Source organism: Penaeus japonicus, unplaced genomic scaffold (genome assembly GCF_977035675.1).
Source record: "Penaeus japonicus unplaced genomic scaffold, GWHDUDI00000001_assembly GWHDUDI00000017, whole genome shotgun sequence".
Taxonomy (NCBI): domain Eukaryota; kingdom Metazoa; phylum Arthropoda; class Malacostraca; order Decapoda; family Penaeidae; genus Penaeus; species Penaeus japonicus.
In genome coordinates, this window is record NW_028234419.1 from 5,336,129 (window position 1) to 5,348,628 (window position 12,500).

General features: G+C 36.2%; 1 protein-coding gene across 23 annotated transcripts in view; it reads right to left on the bottom strand.

Moving 5' to 3' along the window:
• The window catches only part of nAChRalpha6 (nicotinic acetylcholine receptor alpha6), a 336,668-nt gene that overhangs the window by 87,249 nt on the left and 236,919 nt on the right, over positions 1–12,500 (bottom strand). For 20 of the 23 annotated variants that reach the window (XM_086545888.1, XM_086545879.1, XM_086545886.1 and 17 more), the window contains 2 exons: positions 11,779–11,854; positions 10,685–10,879 (listed from right to left, as the gene is read on the bottom strand). In XM_086545888.1, the coding sequence (XP_086402014.1) occupies positions 10,685–10,879; positions 11,779–11,854 (271 nt within the window). Of the gene's footprint in view, positions 1–4,444; positions 4,532–10,684; positions 10,880–11,778; positions 11,855–12,500 lie in introns of all 23 variants that reach the window. The other 3 variants (XM_086545887.1, XM_086545877.1, XM_086545883.1) reach the window with 1 other exon arrangement.

Consider the following 12,500-nt stretch of genomic DNA (forward strand, 5'->3'; position numbering starts at 1 on the left):
AGCTAGCAATAATGATACTTTCTTTAGAGATATCATACGACACTTAAAGTATCCAAAAAAGCATAACAAATAGATATATATACTCTTACGTCACTAATCGACTAAGTAAACAACAGACCAGACCTTTTCTTTCTTTTGAGTCAAGATCTGGACACGACGATACGAACAAAACGTTCAACTCTAAGATGTGGTGTGACGCCACGCTCTAAGATCTAAAGCCTAAGACAAAAGTGCTTTCAAAGGTTTCGAACTAGAAACAAAGCTCCGTTCAACTAGGAAGCTCAACCTGGCGCCTCATCCAAGTCGTCCTATCGGGGTGGCTGGATGATTTGGATATTTCTAAGGAGGATTTTTGACGGTTGTGAGTATTATGTGGCTTTGTCAGAAACTGAAATAAAGATACGAAAAAAAGAAAGAAATTATGCAGAATCATATAGCAAGAAACCAAATGGTTAATATGCGGTTAGATATTTTAGAGCGATAAAAAAAAAAAAAAAAAAAAAATTCTCCTCAGCACGTATTCGCTTCTCGCTCTTCAATTTTTTCAAGGAATGAAGCGATGGCTTAGTGTGCGTGAGTTAGCCAAGCTTGCGTGAAATGGATTCCACAAGCTTTATGAAAGTGCAAGACTCGAAATGCAGTGAGATGGATACAGAGCGGTTGCAAATTATTGTTCCCTCGATTTCTCTCAACTTTTTTCCTCTCGTGTGTGCGACAATTATTATTTTCTCTTTTTCTATGAACATATTAAGAACTCTTTGATGTTACTGTTTGCAGCTGTTTAGTCCAGCTATTATCCTCAATTTATGAACAGTAATTACACACACCATATATTAGGACAATAATAATAATAATAATAAGAATAATCAGAAAGAAAATAAAGCATTGACTCCACCACAAAATACACTAGATCTAATAAGACATCTCCGGCAGGGAAGGACTCTAGGGATCATGAATTGCGTTGTCCGTAAACAAAAATTGGATATATATGTTTCTTCTAAAGTCTGCAGGTTATCTTTTTATGAAAGTATCCGTTGAGGTGTCGCAGGTGTTTAGGGTAAGACAGGACTCAGGTAATCCAACCCATGCAAACGCAAATGGCATTCAACAAGGTGTGAGGTGAATGCATTGCCTCGGCTGCTCTCCTTGAACACAAGCCGCCATTGGAAGTCGATAAGTGAATGGTCATTAAGGCAGAGGATGGATGTCTAATGGAAGCAAGTGCCTGACTGAGCGATAGAGAAGGCTGAAGGATTTGGATCTCTTTTTTCTTTGGTGGGGGGAGGAGGGGCTTCTTATTGAATTCACTATAGATGGGAGTGTTCATTCAGAAGTTTAGTTTAAATATCGTATAAAAGACTATTCAGGATAAACTCAATGAGTAATGATTGACTGCTAAACAACCACTGGTAGTTACGAGTACAGTATCCTTTAGTGCAAAACTATGTGAAAGAATACAAAGGGCAGGAGCTTTGATAGTACCATCCTCTGGAATGATCAGGATGAATATATATTTTTCAGCGAGCTAATCAAAGGCACATGTATTTTGTAGTGCATACTGACAGCTCACTTTAGGCCGTTGCTCGAGGACTACAGTTGAGGTAATGCTTGTCACCAACACTCCTACTGGTATATGGAAGGGATGAGGGCGAGGTCCCAAGGGAGGGGGCGGGCGGGCGGGCGGGCAAGGCAGAGGGCAGAGGGTAGGCAGGGTGAGAAGGAGGGCGTGGAAGTAAGGGTAGAGGGTAGGGGAATCTTTTTTTTTTTTCTCTTCTCTTTTGAATACTGGGTTTGAATCAGCAGTCTGGAAGGGACATGCACTTAACCACAGAGTCTAAGGAAAATGATTACAACAGCCGCTGTGGGAGAGAAAGAAGACAGAACGTCGCTCTCCGGCCGTTTTAAGCTCGAAAGAACGGACAGCATCTGAGAGTCGAGATCGTGTTGTGGGCGCCGGAAATCGTCTTTTTAGCGGGCGCCACAACGCTGCCTCGACAACCAGCAGCTGTGTTCCGACGGCGCCAAAGCGGGCGGAGAGCAGAGCTAGATAGTTGGGCTTAAGAATCCTTTTTTTCTTTTGGATATTGACTCTTATTTGAATTATAATTACTTTTTTAAGAAAATGAAAAGTTAAAAGAGAGATGGACCTACACTTACAATAGTCATCAAAAGGCTCGTGGAGGTAACATACTCTATAAAGAGAGTTTTAAATAGAAAATGATTATAGGAGCAGATCTTTTACTTTACAGATGACCTTTTCCTGGAAGAGTTAAAAAAAAAAGAAAAATAAACGTAATAATCATGCGAGCTACTGAACCCTTCTTCTTTGACTTGGTAATGACTTATGACGCATCTATCCATAATCCATCCCAGATGCACCATGGAACATTATCCCTCTATTTACTATCAATAGATCATCGTTTTATCCGATTCCCTAGTGTACATGGTCCTCTAAATGAATGGGGGTTTGAAACTGCAAGATATACATTTTCATCTTTGAGCAAGAGAGTGTAAATTTTAGGTTGGACAACAAGTACTAAGGGTCTCCACGTGTTTGTGTTTGTGTGTGTGTGTGTGTGTGTGTGTGTGTGTGTGTGTGTGTGTGTGTGTGTGTGTGTGTGTGTGTGTGTGTGTGTGTGTGTGTGTGTGTGTGTGTATGTATGTTACATGCATATGCCTTTGATATTATAGATGTGACCAAAGCTGTCAAGCTGGGAAATTCGTGTTAGAAATATGTAGGTGGGATGAAAAAGAAAGCAAGAAAAAAAAGTTATGATAGTGTGTGGTAACGTGTGATGCTTGTATGCATATTTATTGATTAAAAAAGACTCGTGTCATTATGTGAGTAAAGCTATAAACAATATTTATAATAGTAAAAAAATGCTTATAAACAGTACATCATGTTGAAGCATTGTAAAGGGCATTGCGCTGTGTGGGTATGTGAGACATCGTGTGTGGCATAGTGTGAAGCTGTGAGCATTGCAACGGAAGGGTTCAGAAAACTCCGCGCAATGTTTTTTTTTTTTTTTTTTTTTTTTTTTTTTTTTTTTTTTTTTTTTTGACCATGCAGGGAAGCAGCAGCCCAAATGACCCATGGTAAATAGCCATTTCACCATCGCCGAATTTTGAAACTGAAAAACTTCATCAGAAAATGGATATATATATATATATAGAAATATATTCAGAGCCTATCTGTAATCAATGCACATGTTGAATGTGTAATCGATGAGACAAGAATAAACAAGGAGAGACAAGGGGTGCTGCCCAGGAATAGAATATATTAGTAAAATCCTATTTTAATCAACAATTTTGGCTTAAACTTAAGTTAACACACACTTAATAATCTTAGCATAGTGAATGGACAGCATTTCGATGGTAACCGTACTTGTGAAAATTTATTCCATTAAACGTACCATGAAGGCTTTAAAATCATAAGAAGCACGTAGCGTGTCTACTGCGTGGTTAGCCTGATGATAATGCAGTCTTAGTTACTGGGTCTAATTACTCTCGTTCTTGCTCTCTCTCTATGGTCTACAAACTAGGACAAGTTGCAGCCAGAAGTATAGATAAAGACAGAAATATGTAAAAGTAATATAAAACTATAACGGTAGTTATATCCTAAGTAAGCATCAGACAAACCCCACAGTAGTACAATGTTCGTGCGTGCAAATAACATGCTGCGCTTTTACCAATTGTAATGCAAATTGTACACAAAATAATAAAAAAATAAAAAAAGTACTTAGGACACAGAGACGATCATAACCGGAACCAAGCGAGAGTGACACACAGGCAAAGGTAAGAGTGCACAAACGACACGGGTGTCCCCACTTGTTGCTTAGTTGCAAGTTGCAAGCACCCATGAAAATCATCGCTTTTTTTTTTTTTTTTTTTTTTTTTTTTGATCACACATTGCCACACCATCATGAAAAGGAATGCATGATCTGTGAATTTGTTTTTTTGTCGTGTCTACATGTGTATGGAGAAAGCAGGTATAGTTAAAGGTGGTATATATATATATCTCAGGTGAAATAAGTATTTTGCCTTTTTTTCTCTTCTTGAATGTGGTGGGAGATGGGGGGAGGCACAAATTCAAAGGGCGGGGGCTAAGGTAGGAAGGGAGAGCGAGAGAAAAGTTAAGGTAAAGAAATATATAGGTGGTTGTCAATTTAGAAGAAAAAAACGATAAATAAATAATAAACCTTTTTCCTAATAGCTACGGAAAAAAGTGAAGAACCTGCTCATGATGGATCTTAGTTTGAGGGCACTATGCCTGTAGAAAACAAGAATGATATTATATATATGTAAAATATATATATATATAAATCAATGTGAACTCTATTGTGGCACACGCTTTATCTTACTCCCTCCGTTAACATCCCTGGTATCTTAGAACCGAGCTCTTGTGACCGTAAATGTACATGAGGATTTCTTTCACCAAGTTTACCTATCAGAGGCACCGATTCTGATGTAGCCGGTGTTGTGGCAGAGACCATGTTCAAGAATAGGGTTAACGACAGAAGAATTGTTATTTCTGCAATTTTAGAACAGGTAGTTTAATTGGTTGTTTTATTTCTCTTAACGCATAAGAGTTTTTTTTTTTTTTTTTTTTCTTTTTTTTTTTGTGTAAATCAGAAATTAATTACAATCTGTTTTATTTTTTGATATTTCAAAAGTATTATACACAAACAGCTGCCTACACAGGTTTTTTGTTATATATATTTTTTTCTCTCTCATTTTTTTTTGTATGGTATTATCTCGCATATATGATAAAAAAATATTTTTATTTCTCTCTTTTCTTATCAGTGTTTACTATTACACAGAAAGCTTCGAGGATAAAGCATGGATGAGAGATATAAAGGGAAGCAAAACCATCATAAGTATGAAGGAGGAATAGCATTTGCTGCACACACCTAAGGGAGGGTAAACATTATGTGCACCTGTGTAAGCAATTGTGTCACCTGGTATGACAACAATGAAAGCCAAAATCAAAATGAACTCAAAGAAACAGAAGTATGAACCAAATCGAGAAATGAAAAACAAGAAAAGAAATGAAAAACAATTATCACGTTACGCTACAACATTTAAAAAAGATGAATTTATCTGGGGTATATCTGTGGCTAAGAGACTTTGGTGGTCAGAGGAAGAAAATACGTTTCTCTCTCTTTCTCTCTGGCTCTCTCACTCTCTCTCTATCTCTCTTTCTCACTCTCTCTTTCTATCTCTATCCATGATATGTGTTGTGCTTGATATTTCAGATAACCCCGTAATCAAGATTCTTAACTGACATTATTGAAGCAATAAGATTTAGCCAAGCAAAAGGATGGTTGTTATACATACCATGTAAAGAGCATCTTATTTAGGTGACCTTGATTATCATTATTTTTTTTTATAATTGAGTAAAAGTGAGAATAACCATGTAAGTGGAGACTGTTAATCATATGCCTACATGTCATCCATGCTTATTCTCACGAAATGTAGCTGAAATGGAATCTTATTAATTATTGGAGCATTTTAGAGATGCATTATTTAAGGAAACATAACAAAAATATGCAGTTTCAAAAAAAAAAAAAAAAAAAAAAAAAACATTCCATTTATCTAATCTACCTTGAGACGACAACTATATATATATATAATTTCTTGAACAGCTGAACACAACGTGGGAGAAATGTAACCTTCTATTTCTTATATATATATATTTTCTTCCTAGAAGGTCTGTGGTCTCTGAATAAGAATATATAGCTTTGGAGGAGCATTGAGATCCCCAGCGTGACAACTTTATATATTATGTTGTGATGTTAGAAGCTTAGAAATCTCCACCCCACCTATGATGGACGATGCATAGGTGCAGAAAACCTCCCTCCCTCTCTTTTGAAGAAGAAAAAGATAACACTAGGCGTCTTTTGAGAAATATTGAGACTATATTCAATTGATCTCTCAGATAGAACAAGAGCGTCACGTTAATTAAGACTTTTAACACATGAATGTAACAAAGTGTTTAAGGGACTTTAATAGTATGTGGAAGAGCCCTAGCATGAGATAAAAAACCGACCAGCATGGTGTTTATGACAACTGACATGATGGTGAAGTCTACTGACGTTTAAAACTCTTGAAAAGTGTTAAGGACTTCGGACAAGAGTGTTGAGGATTCTGAGAGCTTGTGACAACTAGTATGATCCAAAAACTTTACAACGAGGATGATTTCTCTCCAGTTCCAATAAGATGATTTTATTTTATTTTTTTTTCTCTCTCTCTCTTTTAAATGAAATTCATAACTGGAACTTTGCCATTAGCAGGATGATTGAGTGATATTAGCATCTGTTCTGGTTTTGGCTCTCTGCAAGAAAGGAGAGATTCTTTTTATCAGTGAATTGTGAACGCGAGTTGACTGGTGTAATGTTATCAAAGTAACTCTAGTTAAGTGAGTCTTCGTCGTTTTTTCTTAAATTATAGTATCTTATAATTCTCAATCAGAAGATTTGTAGAGGAGGAATATACATATATACACACATACATACACAACTGTATATGTGGGTGTATATATAAGTATATTCATAAATACAATTGATACAGCAAGTTTGTATACAACAAGAGGGGCACTACCCATGAAACACGTTCGCATAGAGTAAACAAAGTAACCTTGAAAATAATATTTATAATAAGTCTGATAGTGTGAGCAAGTAATAAATTAAAAGACACTGAATTCATGCGAAGGAGCTACCTTTTTTAATAGCTATTAACACACCCAGCCATCAGTACTTGAGCATTAAGACGAGTCACACAATACATAATGCCATGTACATGATAGCTAAATGGTTAAGAGGCGAGGCAAAATAACATATAAAAAGAAAAATGGGAAAAGCAATAACGAGACATGCACTGATGAAGATCACTTTTTTGTTCTTACTTTAAACCAAAAATAAATGATTACCTTATATACGATCTGGAGTCCACATCGTATACTGTCAAATACTGTAATATACTGTACATCTCACTAGGACACACAGCCAAGCACACTGATGACTACAAATTAATGATATACACACGTCACATTTTTTTTTTTTTTTTTTTAAGTCGTTATGATTTTTTTTCTATTTTTTTTTTTTTAACCCTTGTCCAAATAATAGAAATAAATTGTTCCTTTCTAAACCATCAGGGGTAGGTAACACTGATATTTATGCCATTGATTTTATCTCTCTATTTTTTTTAATTGTATATAAATCTATGTGGGAGGAATGATGATTTTATATGGTTACGTCTGAGGTGTATTAGGGTGATTTTAGAGAATAGTTTCAGTTCAAAATGATATTTTTCTCTATTTTTCTACCGTTTCTTTTTCCAACAAAATCCTACAACGGCCTGTAGTCGATTGGTATTTCATAACGGAACCTAGTTTGTTACTTTTTTATGTTTTGTATCTTGATTTCTTATTGATTCTTACTGATTTCTTATCGGTTGGTTTCATCAACCTTCGGTACACTAAAACACTGTGCGACACCAAACTTTTGTTTCGAATGTAGTGAAAATAAGTATAATAATAATAATACTGATAATAATAAAAGTAATGATAATTAAAGCAATAATAACAATAATAATAATAGTAATGATAATAATAATAATAATTACAAAATAAAGAAGGGGCAAAATCACAAAGTGGTACAGATTCCAATGCTTACGTCACAACACGCCCTTGGATCACCGCTTGCTAAATTTCATTAAAGGATTATAGTTTATAAAGAAGCGGCCCAAACTCTGCTTGAAGTCCTTAAGAGATTTCTGAGGTCTGAATGACACTGACTTCGTCTTGAACAGTGTTCCTTTCAGGGGAAGTTAGCGTGTATTGAGCTATAAAAGCTATCTTGCCTCGTATCTTAGAGATATTGCATGTTTTACTATTGTTATTCATTACCTTGACTTGCCAACGTTATGATGTTTCCGTCTTATCAGGTTTGTTCATGTACCTTATGCGAGAGACACGTGCTACATAATATTCTCAACCATTACCAAAGAAAAAGAAAAAACACTTGCGTTTATCTAATGAGTATTTCGACTTCCGTATTCTATGTCTGGCTAACTTTACTCCTCAAAAGTAGGCATTTCATATCTGAGGACAGTCTTAAGAACTCTTTCAGAATTTCGGCCACGTTGGTTATTGCAAGTGACGCATATTATTGATTCTGAGTCTTCTGATTCAAGAGATGAAATAAGAGAGAGGAAAAACTCGGTCAAACTTATATCAAAAGTTCAAGAAATGAAGCAGTCTTTTTCCCCCGCAAACTTGAGGCGTACGTGCACTATCTTTTATTGTCCTTTTTTTTCATTTCCTTTTTTCCTTTTTTTAAAACTCAGAACTGTAATATGATAATAAAAAGAGACTGCCATCGATGGGAAATGCACTGATAGAATGAATGATCTTTTAAATTTGTGATATTATTCACAATTATTAATTTATTTTATGGATTAGGGCCGTCTTTTAAGTATGTGTATGGTGATCCATGATTTTTTTTTAGATAAATTTAGTAGTTTTTTAAGGAGATTCTTAGTTAGTTGACCACATTCTTTTTAAGGTTATATGGTAATATTTACCTTCAAAGGCCCCATGTCTATTCTACAAATGTTACAATATTAATATAAATTGCATAGTCCACTGATGTACTATTCTAAAATGCTTAATTATTTTTGGAATGATTTATCAGCAATAATTGACTTACAATATTATTGTCTTAGTATCACAGCAGGACCAAAACAGGATATCACGAATAATTAAATATATCACTGTCTGTCTCCCAGAAGGCACAAGTCAGATAGAAATCGAATCCATAACTGCCAATGGCATAACACATTATACCAAAGAGACGAGCATTAATCTGAGTAACCAGGATAGATTTGTGTGGCTACGAACTGTTTAAAGTTGCATAGATGTCTAGTATAAGATGCATATGCTTAAAAGAACACATTTTGCCACCATAGTTTAATTCTGACTGCTTGAAATTTCTCGCTTCGATTTCTATTCAGACGTGTCTCAATTTCATCATGAAATACAGTGGGGAAGGAAGATGTTTTCAGGACTTAAATTTGGCCTGCCATTCGGGTCAGACGAAACCTCTCTGTGAGACAGACGACTGTGTTGTCGTTTACTCTAGTGAGCGCTGGGGCAGGTTGGGTGTTGTGAGGTAGAGCAAAAACTATGGAAATAAAGAGAGAGAGGCCGAGGTGGTCTGGCCGTACCTAGTGTCAGTTTCTCGCCAGTGTCAGGGGGCAGTGTGAAGCCAAGCAAAGTCATACTGCTTATCATTATACAGGGCAGAACCAGATTGTATAAATAATAGATTGTGCGACGCCGTATCTTGATGATGAAGGTTATGTCCACATATGGCTCTGGGCAGCATTGGTACTTCAGTACGTTTCGCTCACCAGGAACCTCTGTAAAATAACGTTAATTAGTGAAAAAAGGAATTAGGTTTCGGAGAAGAGCCATTGAAAGGATCTCGCTGAGGCAGAGTGTCTCTCTCTCTCTCTCTCTCTCGTCTTCACTCGAGGTGGCAGCGTCGGCGGCGGCGGCTGGCGAGACAACGGTCGCTCGTGCTCGCCCGTTCTCTCGTTCTATCTCTCTCTCTCTCTCGCTCTCTCTCTACACCCGCTCACCGGCGGCGGTCTACCGCTGTCTTGGCCCCTGAGGCTTTTTTGAATGAAAGAGGTACTTGGTTTTTTATAGTTTGATTTTTTGGATTAGGGTATTCCACGTCCATCGGCTTTCGCAGATCTCTTGGTTACGATTCCTCTTCTTAGCCTCTTAACGGTTCTCTCGTCATTCGTGAAACCAAAACAAAAGAAAAAAAAAAAAAGAAAAAAAAGTGAAATAAAAAACTAAAACGCTGTGGCCGGCAGAGGAGATTTGAAAAAAAAAAGGAGAAGCAGAGAGGTTGGAATAGAGCGGACAAGAAACAAGTGTGTTGGGACGGGATGGGTTTGGCGGAAGAAGAACGAGGAGCCCGGGCTAGACGATTTCACCTCGGAACAAACATCTCACTAAGACTCTTACGCTAAACCCACCCTCAGCTATAGCTTCTACTTACTTCTTCCTTCCAGTTTCTCTCTCTTTTTATTTATTTTATTTTATTGAATAAGTTCTCTATGTGATTCAATTCCGTTAATATTCATCGGTTTCCTCTAACTCCCTTTGGGTCGTCCGCCTTGGCTCCTGGTTCGCTGGTTCTGTGATGCTTATCATCTCAGGAGGTCGGAACTAAGATCATCACCCATCCTAACCTCCCCAGTGGCGTGAAATCGGTGTTACCTTCCCCCGTTGCAGGGCATAACTGGTATATCAATTGAGAATCTCAACAAAAGAAATCTTGGGTAATGAGGGATGCTCTGTCAAAATCCCGTTCTTACCAACTAACACTATGATATCGAGTACTAATTACGGTTATGGTATAGTAAAAAATGTACATAAAAACGAATATTCCAAACCATAGTAATAATAGTAATCATAATAATAACCATAATGGAAAACAAACACAAAACAAACCAACCAATAATGATAATAACCATAATAACCATAATCAAAGTGACCAAAAAAAAAAAACAAAAAACAAAAGGATTAGGAAAACTCATATAGGTAATTCAAGATCAAGTTCATAACAATAAGTGGAAACCTCTCAAGGGTATGAAAAAAAGTCGTTACCTAGGGACAGCTTCTCGCCGCAGTCAGGGGGCAGCGTAAACCCAAGAACAGCCATTGATGCAATCAGCACACATGGGAGAATTAGGTTGCAGAAATAATATAGAGTTCGCCTCCGTATGACTATTTCGAAAGTTACATCTACATACGGTTCAGGACAACATTTGTAGTATATGGCGTTTCTTTTCCCAGGACAACCTAGAAAGCAAAAGGAGATTGGTAAAGAATAATTGTCTTATGTTTTGGTAAGATCAGATGCCTAATCATGGTCGACAGCTGAAACCTTGGATGTATTTTGACATGGAGAATGTTTTTTTTTCTTTTTTTTTCTTTTTTTTTTCTTTCTTTTTTTTTAAGTGAATAAAAACGCAGCCTTTATCGGGTTGCTTCTGTTCTCTTTTTTTTTTTTCGTCAAGGTTTCACTGTGTGTAAGGTAAATGCCAAACCAAACACACACGCACACACACACACACACACACACACATATATATGTATGTATATATATATATATATATATATATATATATATATATATATATATATATATATATATATATATATATATATATATATATATACTGTCTCACTCACTCACTCACACTCACGATCACTTTTACTCTTACTCTCACTTTAACTCTCATTCTCACACTCACTCTCATTCTACCTCTTACTCTCACTCTCTCACACTCACTCACATTCACACTCACTCTCACTCTTACTCTCTCACACTCACTCTCACTCTTTTACACTCACTCCTACTCGCACCCTCACTCAAATTTGGTTTGGCATTTTCATATCTCCAGAGGGCAGTCAAATTAATATAATAACTTAAATGAGTCTTTAACAAATAGTATATAGGCCTTTTTTTTATCAAGATTTTATCTAATATATTTAATATCTGTGGAGAAGAAGGCTAAATGACGAAATAACGAAATCCGCAGAACAGACGAAGAGGAGTTAGCAGACGTGAAACGATATTATCTTTGTTGCATAGAAAAAAAAAGAAGAATTTAGCACAAATGCTCAAAAATGCACACACTCACAGACACACACACGGAAGCACCCGCTCGCACACACACATCCAAATTTTAACTTACCAATAAGGTCCCATTCGCCATTCTTGATAAAGTCACTAAGATCTCCACCATCCTCAGACTGCAGTTGAAGATCCAGCTGAAATATCCGGTAAGAAATTAGAGAAATTTACAATTAATGTCTTTTTTTTTTTCTTTGACTTAAGTGCTACGTAATCTTAAATAGTAATCAAACTCACAGACAAGTGAACGGAGAGAAAAATTTATTTAAGATACAAGCACAAACGAAAAGCAAAAAGAAAAAAAAAACAAATATCATTCCAGTTAACTCAACTGCAATATTGCATTCAAACACTATGTAGAAAACAATGAAGAGAAATAGAAAAGACAAGAATAATAATAAAGAACACAACATCAATCAACAACATGGCGAGGAATCTAATGCCTTCGAATATGTGAAGTTAACAGCTAATGCCTCTCACGACTTTCTACATAGGTTTAGGCATATCTGACTCTACGTAATATTATTACAGAATGTGAGGTATACACACTATTGCATATAAATATCAAAGTTCACAACACCAAAAAAAAAAAAAAAAAAAAAAAAAAAAAGGTATCTCGATATTTCTTTTCTTCTTTTTTGTAGAGAGAGATTTAGCAATTCGTTTTCTCTAGTTCTTGAATACTTTAGAGTCTTGACACACAATGTTTTTACACTGCTCCATTTAACTCAAACTATGATGTCTACACTGCATTTCTTTTAAAGACAGATTGTCATTAAAAAA